The 19,051-nt window shown below is 43.3% G+C and overlaps 1 protein-coding gene across 2 annotated transcripts in view; it reads right to left on the reverse strand.

The window, feature by feature from the left end:
- LOC106571106 (B-cell lymphoma/leukemia 11B) overlaps positions 1-19,051 on the reverse strand; it is a 52,497-nt gene that overhangs the window by 26,653 nt on the left and 6,793 nt on the right. Inside the window, exons 1-2 of one of the 2 annotated variants that reach the window (XM_014143784.3) lie at positions 5,689-5,841; positions 5,167-5,529 (exon numbers count right to left, since the gene is read on the reverse strand). In XM_014143784.3, coding sequence (XP_013999259.1) covers positions 5,167-5,529; positions 5,689-5,743 — 418 coding nt within the window. In that variant the 5' untranslated portion in view covers positions 5,744-5,841. Of the gene's footprint in view, positions 1-5,166; positions 5,530-5,688; positions 5,842-19,051 lie in introns of those variants that run through there. The other variant, XM_014143783.3, reaches the window with a different exon arrangement.

Here is a 19,051-nt window from a genome sequence, read left to right on the forward strand (position 1 = left end):
GCTTTTCATTTTGACTTAAGCCTTGACTTAACCCAAAAGCAATGGGTGACACACATCCACACACACATTGTGACATAGCTTGACGCGGTGTGATTTCTTTACGCATTTAAGACTCGCCTATTAAGCAACATAAAAATCCACAGCACATCTGGACAACACCATCAGACACCACATACGTGTTTCCTCCAAACACACACACACACACACACACACACACACACACACACACACACACACACACACACACACACACACACACACACACAACCACACACACACACACACACACACATACACACACACACACACAATTATGCGGAAATTTAGCGGCAAGCATCTCTGAATGCTCCCTCGCTAGCCCAGTCCAAATTAGTGGTGAGTTTTATTCCTCCACTGTGGTAGGAAAATATCAAATGTGCTGCCATATGAGGGCCATAAAGACAGCAATGAACCGTTTGATGCCTTCATGTGGGAGCCTGTGTGTGTGTGTGTGTGTGTGTGTGTGTGTGTGTGTGTGTGTGTGTGTGTGTGTGTGTGTGTGTGTGTGTGTGTGTGTGTGTGTGTGTGTGTGTGTGTGTGTGTGTGTGTGCGTGTGTGTGTGTCGCTCCAATAGGTCAGGTGGTACACATATGCGTCTCCATCACCATGTTTAAAGCCTCCAAGTATGGACCTGGTTGAACCTGGTAGCACACACACACACACACACACACACACACACACACACACACACACACACACCACACACACACACACACACACACACACACACACCACACACACACACACACACACACACACACACACACACACACACACACACACAGCCAGGCAGTCAGACAGCCCTGGGGTGGTCTCCTTTCAGATAGCCTGAAAACGGAACACTGTAGTGGGCTAGAGATGTGGAGCAAGGCAGGGCAGGATGGAGGTAAGGTGATATAGTCGGTAGTCCTATCTACAGTTTATACATAATCCGTTGCAAAAAAGTCAATGCAAAACGTTTGCAGACCATACAAAGCTTGCAGTGCAACCTTTCTCTCTCTCTGAAATCTGGAGTGTAATTTCTCAATTTCTGCATTGAAATTGGGGCATAGGCAATCACTGTGGGGAGTGTCCTAGACTGAATATAGTTTTTGATTTAACTTCTGCATTCAAATTGTGGTAAAGGCAATCTCTGTTCTGGTCTGAGTAGTCCTCCAGACCCCAGAAAGTACAGTCTCAGTCATATTTCCTGTATTGTGTTCTGTCTCTCCCCTACATAAAGAGAGCGTAGGACAGACTTAAAGAAAGCGTAGGACAGACATAAGGGTTTATTGCGTCTCTCTTCCCCTACATAAGGAGAGCGTAGGACAGACATAAAGAGAGCGTAGGACAGACATAAAGAGAGCGTAGGACAGGCATAAAGAGAGCGTAGGACAGACATAAAGAGAGCGTAGGACAGACATAAAGAGAGCGTAGGACAGACATAAAGAGAGCGTAGGACAGACGTAAGGGGTTATTGTGTGTAGAGACATGCTCCTTTGACATTCTTTAGTGCATCCTACTACTGCAGGAGCATCTCCCAAAATACACATTGCAATAAACACACCAACTGGAGCAGACAAACACACACACACACACACACACACACACACACACACACACACACACACACACACACACCTCATGTACGCAGGACTCTCACGTGTACATACACTCCCCCACAACACCCAACGGCCTCCCCATAACCCCTAATCACAACCCTGAGGCCTGGACATCAAATGAAGCAAGTAGAAACGAAATATCATCAGGAGTAATTAACACGGTTTCATATGCAAATGTGATGAATGCAAAACTACAAAGTCATTATGCTAATGTAGGTGTGTGTGTGTGTGTATGTATCCTTGAACGTCTGTACAAATATTCACAGCTCCAATCAGAGGGATCTGTCTCAGAATCTATTTTATCTCTTTTCCCGCTCTCCTTTCTTTTCCTCTACTCTACTCTCCTCTCCTTCTATTCTCTTCTTTTCTCTCCTATTCTCTCCTCTTTTCTTCTCTCCTCTCCTCTCCTCTCCTCTCCTCTCCTCTCCTCTCCTCTCCTCTCCTCTCCTCTCCTCTCCTCTCCTCTCCTCTCCTCTCCTCTCCTCTCCTCTCCTCTCATCTCCATCCCTTGCTCTATCTGTCTCTCCCACTGCAGAGAAAACCCAGAAGTAGCAAGTGAACTTATTTCTAAACTTCTAAACTGTTTTTATGTGCATTAGTCCATCCACGTCCTCCGTGTGTGTGTGTGTGTGTGTGTGTGTGGTGTGCGTGCGTGCGTGCGTGCGTGCGTGTGTGTGTGTGTGTGTGTGTGTTTTCATGCGATGGGCCAGACTGCAGCTATTACCCAGGCAGCGTGCTGATTAGACCTGCTTGGTACTGAAGCGAGACAGGGACCCTGCCCGACTATATTGGGAACGAAGGTATGAATATGCAACACCCTGATTGCTTTTCATGATTAAAGCCTATTTAATATGCTAATGTGAGCATGCCAGGTGATTAAAAGAGCAATGGGTGGCAGGGCAGGGAGAAAAGAGAGAAGAGAGAGAGAGAAGAGAGGAGGGGAGAGAGAGAAGAGAGGAAAACTGAGAAGAGAGAGAGAACGCACTGACACATTCAAATACACTTCCTGATACTGGAATACCAAGGCATGTTATAGACTCTACTGCTGTGATTCTGCTATACTACTACTGTTAATATGACAACTACCCCATACATTAACTACAGCACTCACTGCTGCTGACAAGTCTCTACCACACTGTACAATATATCACCACAGAGTAATGAAATGTCTGGGGTCTTAAACTGGAGCTCTAGAGGCCAAGCTCAACCCAGTCAGATCAAAGATAGAGATAGACAGAGAGAGAGAGACAGACAGACAGACAGACAGGACAGACAGACAGACAGACAGACAGACAGACAGACAGACAGACAGACAGACAGACAGACAGACAGACAGACAGAGAGAGAGAGAAAAATGTCGAAGTTGTTCCAAATGTCATATTTCAAAGTGTTTAAGGTTAAGTTTAGGCATTAACTCTGAATGGTTAAGGTTAGGGTTAAGATTTAGGAAGGCTTGCAACCTTTGGAATAAGAGGCTGATGCTTACGCCCATCACTCTAGCAAAACCCAAATCTACTTGACGTTTCCCGACGTCTCCCGACGTCCTCAGACACGGATGGACGTCGAATACTGACTTGTATAACGGGTGACCTGGCTGCATTCTTCTCACACACAACACTCACACACATCTCAAACACACACCACTGTCTCAACCGTACACACACACCACAGGAGGCTGGTGAGGAGAGGACGACTCATAACAATGACATCATAAATAGATCATAATTACATCGTAGAGTGAATGGAGTGGTAGCAAACACATATCATTCCATTCCGGACATCACTATGAGCCCATCCTCGCCAATTAAGGTGCCACCAGCCACCTGTGACAGACACCGCTCACGGGGTTGCATCAGCGAGAGAGAAGCAAGGAAAAAAAGAGGACACTGAAGGACTATTTTCACCCAACATCATCTATGTGTGTGTGTGTGTGTGTGTGTGTGTGTGTGTGTGTGTGTGTGTGTGTGTGTGTGTGTGTGTGTGTGTGTGTGTGTGTGTGTGTGTGTGTGTGTGTGTGTGTGTGTGCGTGTATGTGTGTGTGTGTGTGTGTGCATGTGTGTGTGTGTGTGTGTGTGTCTGTGTGCGCGTGCGCGTGCGCGTGTGCGTGTGTGTGTGCGCGTGTGCGTGTCTGTGTGCGCGTGTGCGTGTGCGTCTTCTCCAGTTTAACGTGCCTTGCAGCATCCTTGATGTCTAAGCGGATGACACAGAACAAAGCCAAGGCAGGATGTTACAAAACTAAACCACTCGTCTGTCTCTGTCTCAGTCAGGAGAGGAAGGGGTTAAAGTGTGTTCCTGAGTGCGTGCATGTTGTAAGTGCCTGCCTGTATGTTTGTGTGTTTGTGTGTTTGCATGTCTGTGTTTCTGCGTGTGTGTGTGTGTGTGTGTGTGTGTGTGTGTGTGTGTGTGTGTGTGTGTGTGTGTTGTTGGTGTGTGTGTGTTTGTGTTTCACAGACCCTGGGTGAGCCCTTCTCCCAGACTCCCTCCCTTCCTAACCGCAGTGCTCTGCTCTCTGTGACCCATATAGGCTAGCATGTGTTCTGTTCCTTCCACCTCAGGCCCTCTATGTGCTCGGCTCTGTCTGGCAGCCATGTTGGATCTAATTAGCCCTATTAAATATAATCTGGTTTGGCTGAAACTTAAGAACACGGCTCTAAGTGGCAATCTAATGTGTTGAGTAAAGCTTGAAACGCTCTTGAACTGTTTAATTCATTAATTCAGCCCTGGAGTGGTTCCTTGTCCTGCATTCCCATAGATAAGGTTGACTTTTCCTCCGGTGAAATAAATCAAGGGAAGGTCAGTGTAATACTGTGGAGATGGAAGAAAGGAATTCAACTGGGTGGGATCTGATTCTGACTCACGTAGCTTCTAAATAAATTGATTTGGATAAACTGAAACGTGTCTATTTCTCTCTGTTTTACCAGCGTGTTGAGTTGTGTAGCAATATTTCATTTAGCAAAAAGCGGGGACAGTCTTCCTCGTCATACTGTCTGCTTTATGGTCTCTCTGCAATTGACTGACTTGACTTACTCATTCCCCAATTCACCCATTCCACTGTCTCCAGGCCAGCCCCCGTCTCACCACCACATCTGATTCAGTCTTTCTCCAGTCCACTCGTTTGAGTTCCTCTAGTGGTGACTTTGTGGCCTGATAACTTTGAGCTTGTCCCCCTGCAGCTCCACTTGCTAATACTAAACAGTCTCTTTAATCCAGATGAATGGTCCTATATCCTCTTTATTAATCCTCTTCTCTGCACCTCCCAGCCACAGCATTTGAATCAGCTTTTGATGCAGTGGAATCTCCTTATGAACACACACTCACACACAGGGCTCTGCCACGTCCTGGTACAACTGGTTTCAGCAGCAGGAGTCCTTCAGGTAGCTTTAGAGCTGAGGCTGTGAAGGGGGGGGGGGGGGGTGTGTGTGTGTGTGTGTGTGTGTGTGTGTGTGTGTGTGTGTGTGTGGTGTGTGTGTGTGTGTGTGTGTGTGTAATTGAGTGGCAAAGCTCAGAGTGAGTTCTGATTTCCTACCTGTGTTCCCTCTTTCCTGCTTGGGACAGATTCCTTTAGTGGGCGTCAGCCTCCTCTCCTCTTCCTCCTCCCCATGTGGGGTCACCTGCACCCCCACCTCCACCGGCACCGCCCCTCCCCGCAGCAAGACGGGGTTCCCCCTCTCGCCCGGTTTGGAGAACCCCCCAGGGGCGCGGCCTCCCCCACTGCACAGCCGTCTCTTATGCTCTATGAAGACCAGGATGTCTCCCAGAGGGAAGTTGGTCTGGCACCTCCCACAGGTCAAGAGGTCATGCTCCCCTGGCCCCGCCCTCCTCGGAGTGGGGCTGGGAGTGGACGGCTCCGGGGAGCGAGTTCCCACCCCCAACTCATGATTGGCCTCGGCTGTGGGGGAAGATGAAAAGGGGGGGAGGAGAGAGGAGATGTCATCATGGAACAGTTCTAGAACACGTTACATCTGATCATCAACAGCACAAACTGTATCGTACAAAACTAAACTCAGTAAGAAATGATGTTTTTCCTGTATGTTTTAGATAACATTACCTGCAAAATGCCATAATTCCATACCACCCCAAAGAACCTGCTTAATGTTAAGCATACTGTTTAGTCTCACCACACAAGCAGGCAGCTGTACGGCTATAAACCTTCCGCAACAAATAAACCAACCAAACACCTCAGACCCTCAGTCTTATCTGGGAGCTGAGATGAGTGAGTGAAGGCGTGGCTGACACACTATGAGTAAAGCTACGAACCGTTTCACAGCGGCCTATGGGTTTCCGGTGCAGCTCGCTGTTCTCTGCAATCGCTTCTGCTGTATGGGAACCTCACTACAAGCATGCAACAAGGTAGGCCACATCCACCCCAAGACAGATGTTTATGTTGAGTGGGGGCAGGGAGGGGGGACGTGTGTGTGTGTTCATGTGTGTGTGTTTGTGTGTCTGTCCGTGTGTGTGTGAACACAAGTGTATTCTCCTCAGAGAGATCTACAAAGAGAAGCCACTCCTAACCCAGGTGACAGTACTTTAGGTCTCATTCTCTACACTGTTGACACTGTCATCAATAACAATATGTCATTCTCCCCTGGTTGTTTTACAGTGAAGTCCCATGGTGTAAATTCATTAAGGACTCTTCCTCTGTAACAATATCCTGATGTAACCAATAGGTTACGGTGTATATCTTCTCTCAGAGGGCCTGCAGGAAGCTTGAAGCTCCAGTGACTCCCAGGGCATTCTGTCTGAGCGGGTACCCAGGGAGAAGTGTTGATGCCTGGGAGAGGAACTTAGCAGAGCCTGCCTCTATCGTCTACAAGCTGCATTTCCCCTTCAGTCTCTCGCTGTACAAACACAAAATATGGGTCCCAAAAGCCCCCCTATTCCCATAGGGCTCTGGTCAAAAGTAGTGTACTATGTAGGGAATAGGGCTCTGGTCTATAGTAGTGTACTACATAGGGAATAGGGCCCTGGTCTATAGTAGTGTACTACATAGGGAATAGGGCCCTGGTCTATAGTAGTTACAATGTAGGGAATAGGGCCCTGGTCTATAGTAGTGTACTCCATAGGGAATAGGGCTCTGGTCTAAGGCAGTGTACTACATAGGGAATAGGGCCCTGGTCTATAGTAGTGTACTACATAGGGAATAGGGCCCTGGTCTAAGGTAGTGGACTACATAGGGAATAGGGCTCTGGTCTAAGGTAGTGTACTACATAGGGAATAGGGCTATGGTCTAAGGTAGTGTACTACATAGGGAATAGGGCTCTGGTCTATAGTAGTGTACTACATAGGGAATAGGGCTATGGTCTAAGGTAGTGTACTACATAGGGAATAGGGCTCTGGTCTATAGTAGTGTACTACATAGGGAATAGGGCTATGGTCTATAGTAGTGTACTACATAGGGAATAGGGCTATGGTCTATAGTAGTGTACTACATAGGGAATAGGGCTATGGTCTAAGGTAGTGTACTACATAGGGAATAGGGCTATGGTCTAAGGTAGTGTACTACATAGGGAATAGGGCTCTGGTCTATAGTAGTGTACTACATAGGGAATAGGGCTCTGGTCTATAGTAGTGTACTACATAGGAAAGAAGGTGCCATTTGGGATGCAGCCCTTGAGTTTCACATGGTTTCTTAGTTGCCCGTAATCCTCCATTATGTCTGTCTTTCCAGTCCCTGACCTCTGACCTCCTGGCTATTGCCCTGAAGTGATTGTATGACAAGTGTTTTTTCACGCAGCATATTTCTCTTAAACGGTGTCTTGGAACAGGGCCAAGTCATTTCCATGTCATAAAAAAAGAAGACAAATATGTAGTTCTAACCTAGCCGGGACAGGATATCACCTGATGGGCTGTGTTTCAGTGTGTTTCCATGTGTTTCAGTATGGGCCTTGTGACTGTGTGTCTCCTTAGCCCTGGCATCAAAGCCTCATCTCATTTGCCAGGGACATTTAAGATGGGTGGGTGGCATAATTTGAAATGAACTCAATTCCTGACGTGACTGCATCTATAAGCAGAGAGAGAGAGAGAGAGACACAGAGAGACACAGAGAGACACAGAGAGAGGGTGAGACACAGAGAGAGAGAGAGAGAGAGACACAGAGAGAGAGAGAGAGAGAGAGACATGGAGAGAGAGAGAGAGAGAGAGAGACAGAGAGAGAGAGACACAGAGAGAGAGAGAGAGAGAGATCAAGCAAGGAAGAGAAAGAGAGAAATACAACGAGACAGTGACATGTTCTTTGCTGTTTTGGCTCTGGCACTTTGGACTTAAAATGACACAACAACTACGAGGTTAAAGTGCAGACTGTCAGCTTTAATTTGAGGGTATTTTCATCCATATAGTAAGAACCGTTTAGAAATTACATCACTTTTTATACACCTCCCCATACATCCCAGACTCCTCCCCATACATCCCCAACTCCTCCCCATACATCCCAGACTCCTCCCCATACATCCCCAACTCCTCCCCATACATCCCAAACTCCTCCCCATATATTCCAGACTCCTCCCCATACATTCCAGATTCCTCCCCATAAAGCCCAGACTCCTCCCCATACATCCCAGACTCCTCCCCGTAAATCCCAGACTCCTCCCCATACATCCCAAACCCCTCCCCATACAGCCCAGACTCCTCCCCATACATCCCAGACTCCTCCCCATACATCTCAGACTCCTCCCCATACATCCCAGACTCCTCCCCATACATCCCAGACTCCTCCCCATACATCTCAGACTCCTCCCCATACATCCCAGACTCCTCCCCATACATCCCAGACTCCTCCCCATACATCTCAGACTCCTCCCCATACAGCCCAGACTCCTCCCCATACATCCCAGACTCCTCCCCATACATCTCAGACTCCTCCCCATACATCCCAGACTCCTCCCCATACATCCCAGACTCCTCCCCATACATCTCAGACTCCTCCCCATACATCCCAGACTCCTCCCCATACATCTCAGACTCCTCCCCATACATCCCAGACTCCTCCCCATACATCTCAGACTCCTCCCCATACATCCCAGACTCCTCCCCATACATCCCAGACTCCTCCCCATACATCTCAGACTCCTCCCCATACATCCCAGACTCCTCCCCATACATCTCAGACTCCTCCCCATACATCCCAGACTCCTCCCCATACATCCCAGACTCCTCCCCATACATTCCACTTGAATAGCAAAAGAGAAATAAACAAAGAAAAAAACATATTTACAAAAAAAGATAAGAACGAGAGCTGTTTATTCAGTCGTAAAAAGTTTAGTATTTGGTCCCATATTCATAGCTAACAATGACTACATCAAGCTTGTGCTTCTACAAATTTGTTGGATGCATTTGCTGTTTGTTTTGGTTGTGTTTCAGAATATTTTGTGCCCAATTGAAATTAATGGCAAATAATGTATTGTGTCATTTTGGAGTCACTTTTATTGTAAATAAGAATATAATATGTTTCTAAACACTTCTACATTCATGAGGATGCTACCATGATTACAGATAGTCCTGAATGAATCGTGAATAATGATGAGAACGTTACAGACACACAGCTACCATAACGGTGAAAGGTTTGTCTTAGGGGTATGATATTTGTGAGTCGGTAACTTTCTCACTCATCATTATTTCACAATTCATTCAGGAATATCCACTTTCGCTTCTCAGTCATGGTATCATTTCAAATCCAAAGTGCTGGAGTAAAGAGCCAAAGCAACAAAACGGGTTAATGTCACAATACTTTTGGATTTCACTGTATGTACAGTATATAAAGAGAGAGAGAGAGTTACAACACTGTATATAGACATAATATGACATTTGAAATGTCTTTATTGTTTTGGAACTTTTGTGAGTGTAATGTTTACTGTACATTTTGTATTGGTCATTTCACTTTTGTTTATTATCTATTTCACTTGCTTTGGCAATGTAAATATATGTTTCCCATGTCAATAAAGCCCTTAAATTGAATTGAATTGAGAAAGAGAGAAAGAGAGAGACAGAGAGACAGAGAGAAATAGAAGAGAGTAGAGCGAGAGAGAGCGAGCGAGAGGGTGGGAGGGAGAGAGAGCGAGAGCAGAACAGATAGAGAGAGGAACATATGTGTTTGTTAACCCAGGGAGGGTTGAGTAACATGTCCCAGGGGTTAGGACCGTAAATTAGCAGGCGTTGGCACCATCACAATGCCACAGAAATATCAGCCAACCGCTTGCTCGCTCTGTCAAACATCTTCTAACCGCACCCTACCCTAATCTTCTCATCATCCACCCTCCAGGTCAGGAGAGAGAGAGAGACACACACAAAGTCCACATTTATTTTCATAGCAAAGAACGAAGTATGTGTAGAAACAACAGAACAGACTTCACAGCTGCAGTTATAATGTTAAACTTGGCACCTATTATGAGGGTTTGAGTTGATAAGGTCGAACCCAAGCTACAGTAACTAAATCCAGTAACTAAAATCTCACCCATCATCACTTTCCTTCCTATACAGTATTTATATGAAGACACAGCTATTAATCAGACAATGACTACGCCACAAGAATGTAAGCTAGGTGGCAGTCAGCTCCTGGGAACATTTTCAGATCATCTTTGGTTGAGCAACTATCATCATAGTTAAGCAACTACAGTATCAGAAGTTTAATGAGATAAGCTGGGTCGAGTGCTTTAATTCATGCTCAAGGGGTTATAATTGCAAACACACACACCATAACATTAAGCTAAGTGTTACTCTGCTGACATACATTTACATTACATTAATTTAGCAGACGCTCTTATCCAGAGCGACTTACAGTAGTGAATGCACACATTCCATGCATTTTTGTATTTATTTTTTAGTACTGGCCCCCCCGTGGGAATCGAACCCACAACCCTGGTGTTGCACACACCATGCTGGCGTTGCAAACACCATGCTCTACCAACTGAGCCATAGGGAAGACATACGTATAGAACCCCCTGTCAGTTTGAGGAAAGAGAAAGACAGTACTGTGTCCTCGGGCAAGAGAGAAAGACTGTACTGTGTCCTCGGACAAGAGAGAAAGACTGTACTGTGTCCTCGGACAAGAGAGAAAGACAGTACTGTGTCCTCGGACAAGAGAGAAAGACAGTACTGTGTCCTCGGACAAGAGAGAAAGACTGTACTGTGTCCTCGGACAAGAGAGAAAGACAGTACTGTGTCCTCGGACATGAGAGAAAGACTGTACTGTGTCCTCGGACAAGAGACAAAGACAGTACTGTGTCCTCGGACAAGAGAGAAAGACAGTACTGTGTCCTCTGACAAGAAGCAGCAGAGGAAAAGTGTATGAATGACTAAAGAAAAACATTAGACTGAATGACTAAAGAAAGACATTAGACTGAACGACTAAAGAAAGACATTAGACTGAACGACTAAAGAAAGACATTAGACTGAATGACTAAAGAAAGACATTAGACTGAACGACTAAAGAAAGACATTAGACTGAACGACTAAAGAAAGACATTAGACTGAACGACTAAAGAAAGACATTAGACTGAATGACTAAAGAAAGACATTAGACTGAATGACTAAAGACATTAGACTGAACGACTAAAGAAAGACATTAGACTGAATGACTAAAGAAAGACATTAGACTGAATGACTAAAGAAAGACATTAGACTGAACGACTAAAGAAAGACATTAGACTGAACGACTAAAGAAAGACATTAGACTGAACGACTAAAGAAAGACATTAGACTGAATGACTAAAGAAAGACATTAGACTGAATGATTAGATGGAGGACACCGATAACAACATTTTCGTTAACAAAACTACAAAAAATTACAATTTTTCTCAAATTATCATGTATTTATATTTTGTATTTACTAAGGATCCCCATTAGTTCCTGCCAAGGCAGCACCTACTCTTCCTGGGGTTTATTATGGATCCCCATTAGTTCCTGTCAAGGCAGCAGCTACTCTTCCTGGGGTTTATTATGATGCCCATTAGTTCCTGCCAAGGCAGCAGCTACTCTTCCTGGGGTTTATTATGGATCCCCATTAGTTCCTGTCAAGGCAGCAGCTACTCTTCCTGGGGTTTATTAAGGATCCCCATTAGTTCCTGTCAAGGCAGCAGCTACTCTTCCTGGGGTTTATTAAGGATCCCCATTAGTTCCTGTCAAGGCAGCAGCTACTCTTCCTGGGGTTTATTAAGGATCCCCATTAGTTCCTGTCAAGGCAGCAGCTACTCTTCCTGGGGTTTATTAAGGATCCCCATTAGTTCCTGCCAAGGCAGCAGCTACTCTTCCTGGGGTCCAAACACATTAAGGCACTTACATTACACAAAACCCCCAGAATAAAACAGTACATCATATAACATTATTATACCACTATATATCTAAAATACAAAATGTATAATACCACCACACAACAATATAACAATATATGTGTGTGTAGAGAGTGTGTGCTAGCATGTACTGTTGAAGTTGGAAGTTTACATACACTTAGGTTGGAGCCATTAAAACTCGTTTTTCAGCCACTCCACAAATGTCTTATTAACAAACAATAGTTTTGCAAGTCGGTCAGGACATCTACTTTGTGCATGGCACAAGTAATTTTTCCAACAATTGTTTACAGACAGATTATTTCACTTATAACTCACTGTATCACAAATCCAGTGGGTCAGAAGTTTACATACACTAAGTTGACTGTGCCTTTAAACAGCTTGGAAAATTCCAGAAAATTATGTCATGGCTTTAGAAGCTTCTGATAGGCTAATTGACATAATTTGAGTCAATTGGAGGTGTACCTGTGGATGTATTTCAAGGCCTACCTTCAAACGCAGTGCTTCTTTGCTTGACATCATGGGAAAATCAAAAGAAATCAGCCAAGACCTCAGAAAAGAAATTGTACACCTCTACAAGTCTGGTTCATCCTTGGGAGCAATTTCCAAATGCCTGAAGGTACCATGTTCATCTGAACAAACAATAGTACGCAAGTATAAACACCATGGGACCACGAAGTTGTCATACTGCTCAGGAAGGAGACGTGTTCTGTCTCTTAGAGATGAACGTACTTTGGTGCGAAAAGTGCAAATCAATCCCAAAACAACAGCAAAGGACCTTGTGAAGATGGAGACAGGTACAAAAGTATCTATATTCACAGTAAAACGAGTCCTATATCGACATGACCTGAAAGGCCGCTCAGCAAGGAAGAAGCCACTGCTCCAAAACCGCCATAATAAAGCCAGACTACGGTTTGCAACTGCACATGGGGACAAAGATCGTACTTTTTGGAGAAATGCCCTCTGGTCTGATGAAACAAAAATAGAACTGTTTGGCCATAATGACCATCGTTATGTTAGGAGCAAAAATGGGGAGGCTTGCAAACCAAAGACCACCATCCCAACCGTGAAGCACGGGGGTGGCAGCACCATGTTGTGGGGGTGCTTTGCTGCAGGAGGGGCTGGTGCACTTCACAAAATAAATAGCATCATGAGGTAGGAAAATTATGTGGATATATTGAAGCAACACCTCAAGACATCAGTCAGGAAGTTAAAGCTTGGTCGCAAATGGGTCTTCCAAATGGACAATGATCCCAAGCATACTTCCAAAGTTGTGGCAAAATGGCTTAAGGACAACAAAGTCAAGGTATTGGAGTGGCCATCACAAAGCCCTGACATCAATCCCATAAAAAATTTGTTGGCAGAACTGAAAAAGCGTGTGTGAGCAAGGAGGCCTACAAACCTGACTCAGTTAGACCAACTCTGTCAGGAGGAATGGGCCAAAATTCACGCAACTTATTGTGGAAGCTTGTGGAAGGCTTCCTGAAACGTTTGACCCAAGTTAAACAATTTAAAGGCAATGCTACCAAATACTAACTGAGTCTATGTAAACTTATGACCCACTGGGAATATGATTAAATAAATAAAATGTGAAATAAATCATTCTCTCTACTATTATTTTGATTCTGGTGACCCTAATTGACTTTAGATAGGGAATTTTTACTTGGATTAAATGTCAGGAATTGTGAAAAACTGAGTTTAAATGTATTTGGCTAAGGTGTATGTAAACTTCCCGCTTCAACTGTATGTGTGTATGCTTGTGTAAATTTCTGACAATGTAGAGATTGCCACAAACTGATACTACTGTAACAGTGCTACAGTTCATTCAGTGTATCCACGGCAGACTGACTGATAAGTCCAGGGGCATTTGAGACTGAGTGATAAGTCCAGGGGCATTTGAGACTGAGTGATAAGTCCAGGGGCATTTGAGACTGAGTGATAAGTCCAGGGGCATTTGAGACTGAGTGATAAGTCCAGGGGCATTTGAGACTGACTGATAAGTCCAGGGGCATTTGAGACTGACCGATAAGTCCAGGGGCATTTGAGACTGAGTGATAAGTCGAGGGGCATTTGAGACTGACTGAGTAAATCCAGGGGCATTTGAGACTGAGTGATAAGTCCAGGGGCATTTGAGACTGACCGATAAGTCCAGGGGCATTTGAGACTGAGTGATAAGTCGAGGGGCATTTGAGACTGACTGAGTAAATCCAGGGGCATTTGAGACTGACTGAGTATGTCCAGGGGCATGTGTCTGATAATTAGATAAATTGCTAGAATGAGTTCAGGCCTGTCATACTCCCACTGTGTTTTCCCTTTAGCCACTGGCTGTGCTAACACACACGTTCACACACGCACACACACACACACACACACACACACACACACACACACACACACACACACACACACACACACACACACACACACACACACACACACACACACACACGTTAAAACATGCACACACACACACACACGTTCACACATGCACATGCACACACACACACACACACACACACCACACACACACACACACACACACACACACACACACACACACACACACACACACACACACGTTCACACATGCACATGCACATACACACACACACACACACACACACACACACACACACACACACACACACACACACACACACACACACACACACACACACACACACACACACACACACACACACACACACACACACACACTCTTTTTCCAAGAAATGGGGGTGAGATCCATTGCTGTCTTCAAAATAAATGACACAATGCCACCAACGATACACACCAACGATACACACTGATGGTTATGATCAGAAATTGAAATGACAAGTGATCCTGTTTAATTGTGCGTTTTCTCCAGGGTGAGATCCAAGGCAATAGCTGCTGTTACAGTGTGTGTTGTGCAAGAATAGGGACTGAGATGTGTGTGTGTGTGTGTGTGTGTGTGTGTGTGTGTGTGTGTGTGTGTGTGTGTGTGTGTGTGTGTGTGTGTGTGTGTGTGTGTGTGTGTGTGTGTGTTTCATTATCTTATCCCCGTATAATCCATCTCAGTGACATCTCACATCATAAACCTAGATCCCTAATTTAAAACATAAAGTGATGAATCAGGTTCTATAAGACAGATGTTCTATAAGACATGTTTCTCTGTTTAGTTTACTTCATTTGAGAGGTTCAAGGGAAAAATGGATTTCCTCATAGAAATTGTATTTCATCACAAATAAATAAAAAGTCGAATTTTCTAAGATATCATTTTATGATATACTTTTTTAAATGATTTAATTCATCTTAAATTATTAGCCTTTTATAACATTGTTGGTATAATTTCACAGCCTTTCACAGCCTCTCGGTGGAGTTCTGTCGACACACACAGACACACACACACACACACACACACACACACACACCACACACACACACACACACACACACACACACACACACACACACACACACACACACACACACACACACACACACACACATTACCCGTAATGATCCTATTCTGAATGTACACAGATACTGCATTAACATAAACTAACTCCACCTCAGGTAGCAACTACAGAGTGGCCAAACATCCTTACACTCCATGTTAATGTCCCATAGGAGATCTGCTGAGATACTGTAGGCTATATCTTTCATTTCTTTATTTTGAATAACACAGACAGGATGCTGTATGTACAGAGAGGACCTCCACCTGTACCAGCAGATACTGAGTATGAACATCCTTGATCAGATCCCGTGAAATGACAATCCTAAGATCGTGAGGGGCACAAAAACATCCCTGACCCTCACATCGTAATAGAACATGAGTTACATCCTCAACTGGGAAGGTCAATGTTCCACAAAATAAAAGCTCTAATTTACAAGAAAGTGAAAAAGTCAATCTAGTCTTTGAACTGCCAGACATAATTGCCATATACACTGAGTGTACAAAACATTAGGAACACCTGCTCTTTCCATGACAGACTGACCAGGTGAATCCAGGTGAAAGCTATGATCCCTTATTGATGTCACTTGTTAAATCCACTTCAATCAGTGTAGATTAATTGGAGGAGACAGATTAAATAAGCATTGAGACAATTGAGACATGGATTGTGTATGAGTGCCATTCTGAGGTTGAATGGGCAAGACAAAAGACTTAAGTGGCTTTGAACGGCGTATGGTAGTAGGCACACCAGTATGAGTGTGCCGAGAACTTCAACGCTGCTGGGTTTTCCACACTCAACAGTTTCCCATGTGTATCAAGAATGGTCCACCACCCGAAGGACATCCAGATAACTTGACAGAACTGTGGTAAGCATTGAAGTCAACATGGGCCGGCATCTCTGTGGAACGCTTTTGACACCTTGTAGAGTCCATGGCCCGACAAATTCAGGCTGTTCTGAGTGCAAAAGGGGGTGCAACTCAATATTAGGAAGGTGTTCCTAATGTTTTGTACACTCAGTATAAATGAAAGCTTTGGGATTCTTACAGTTTATGTCTCTGTAGAAATTAGTTGTATGTATTAATGTACAGTACACTACACACCTGTCCATGTGGATGTGCAGGTCTGAGAGAGAGAGAGAGAGAGAGAGAGAGAGAGAGAGAGAGAGAGAGAGAGAGTACACTCAGCATTTACAGCCAGTCAGAAGGTCCAGAAATATGCTGATATTCTGGTTCTCTTCTTCCCAACATGACCTGTAGAGCCATCGCTGCAGGCTAACTAGCTTGGTTGAGCAAGTCTTCAAACAGAAGTCATATGTACAGCCAAGATATCTCGTTGACTCAATTAAACTGGCAGTTTAGTTTACGCCTTCTTCGACCTAACATCTTCCTTTAGCAATGTTGGGGAAGCTGCTCTATCAATATAGTGTACCAAACTACCAATTAATATAGTGTACCAAACGACCAATTACTATCAATATAGTGTACCAAACGACCAATTACTATCAATATAGTGTACCAAACGACCAATTACTATCAATATAGTGTACCAAACGACCAATTACTATCAATATAGTGTACCAAACTACCAATTACTATCAATATAGTGAACCAAACGACCAATTACTATCAATATAGTGAACCAAACTACCAATTACTATCAATATAGTTAGTGTAGCAAACGACCAATTACTACCAATATAGTGTACCAAACTACCAATTACTATCAATATAGTTAGTGTAGCAAACGACCAATTACTAACAATATAGTGAACCAAACGACCAATTACTATCAATATAGTGTACCAAACTACCAATTACTATCAATATAGTGAACCAAATGACCAATTACTATCAATATAGTGTACCAAACTACCAATTACTATTAATATAGTGAACCAAATGACCAATTACTACCAATATAGTGTACCAAACTACCAATTACTATCAATATAGTTAGTGTACCAAACGACCAATTACTATCAATATAGTGTACCAAATGACCAATTACTATCAATATAGTGTACCAAAAGACCAATTACTATCAATATAGTGTACCAAACTACCAATTACTATCAATATAGTGTACCAAACTACCAATTACTATCAATATAGTGTACCAAACTACCAATTACTATCAATATAGTGAACCAAACTACCAATTACTATCAATATAGTGTACCAAACTACCAATTACTATCAATATAGTGAACCAAACGACCAATTACTATCAATATAGTGTACCAAACTACCAATTACTGTCAATATAGTGTACCAAACTACTAATTACTATCAATATAGTGAACCAAACTACCAATTACTTAAAATTAAAGGAAAGTAAGCTACTCTAAAGCTAACCTGAAGGAAAATATTGTATCCAATCTAAATCTGAAATACCATAGACTACAAATTGTAAGAACAGATCACTCGGGAGTCAGAATGTGCAATTAAGCCCAGTAAACACTAAAATTACGTTTCAAGTGAGAATAAGGCAGGTCTGATGCAATAAAAAATGAATTTATTTCCTACACTCCATATCTAGGTGTTCACAGCAAGGCTGTGAAACTTTTTATTATTTTTAGATGTGTTTTTCCATGACATGGTCAAATAACTCAAGCATAAAATTCTCCAAATTTGGCGCACAGAAACTACAGGCCATGAGGAACGTGGTCAAAGTAATGGCACTGATTGGCCAATAGGTGACGCTGTTATGAGCAGTCTCACTTAAACCCTCATATCCGCTACCCGTTTGACCTAGAGACGTCAAACTTTGTAGGAGTCTATGCTCATGCTAAACAAATTTGCCCGCAAGGACCCATAAAATACGTCAGGATATATTTTGCTCCATCTTGGGACTTTTTGAAAACCTTTGAAAAAACATATTCTTATGAACCATAAGTACATATAACACCATATTCAGTATGTAGGCACATGTTACATCTCTTAACTTAGTTTGATTTTACGTGTCGATTGAAATCCTTTTTAAATCCACTCCTCGTTTGGTATTGATATCTTAAACAATAAGCAAACTGTAAGCAATTCACTATTTTGACTATTTAATGCTTCAAATAATAATGAAAAAATATTTGGTGGACTAGAAGTCAGATTCACTCCAAATGTGGTCTTTGGACTCATCACAATAGTCCCTAAAGAATTTGAGAAAATAACGTTCATGTATTTAAAGATGGCCACATTAAACGCTAACCTATACAAATATGTTAAAAGATGCTAAAAATACCTCAAAAATCTCCTTGACATGAACCATAGGACCAAATGACACCAAATGTGGAATGTATGTCTTAACTTCATTTGAGAAATGTTATCGACAAATCATAAATCGGATTTAACGTCTCCCTTTAAATCACTGTCAATCCACTGTCATCGCTATCATGGACGTCATCGCTATCATCGCTATTATGGACGTCATCGCTATCATCGCTATCATGGACGTCCCTAAGATCAACCTCACTGAATGTGGTATTGATATCTCAAAAAACAAGGAAAATGTAACCTTATCAGTCCTGAGATCCCAGGAAAAATCTGCTTTTCATTTATCTGCATGTCCAGCCGTTATATTTAGCCTCACAAGTATGTGTTTTGCCATGTTATTTTTTAGGACAACCAGGGCTACAAGTAGAAGACAAAACAATTTGACATAAACAGTTCCATTCATGAGTTTTACTGACAAAAGTAAATCAAATA

This window comes from Salmo salar, chromosome 15 (genome assembly GCF_965601325.2).
Source record: "Salmo salar chromosome 15, fSalSal1, whole genome shotgun sequence".
NCBI classification, from domain to species: domain Eukaryota; kingdom Metazoa; phylum Chordata; class Actinopteri; order Salmoniformes; family Salmonidae; genus Salmo; species Salmo salar.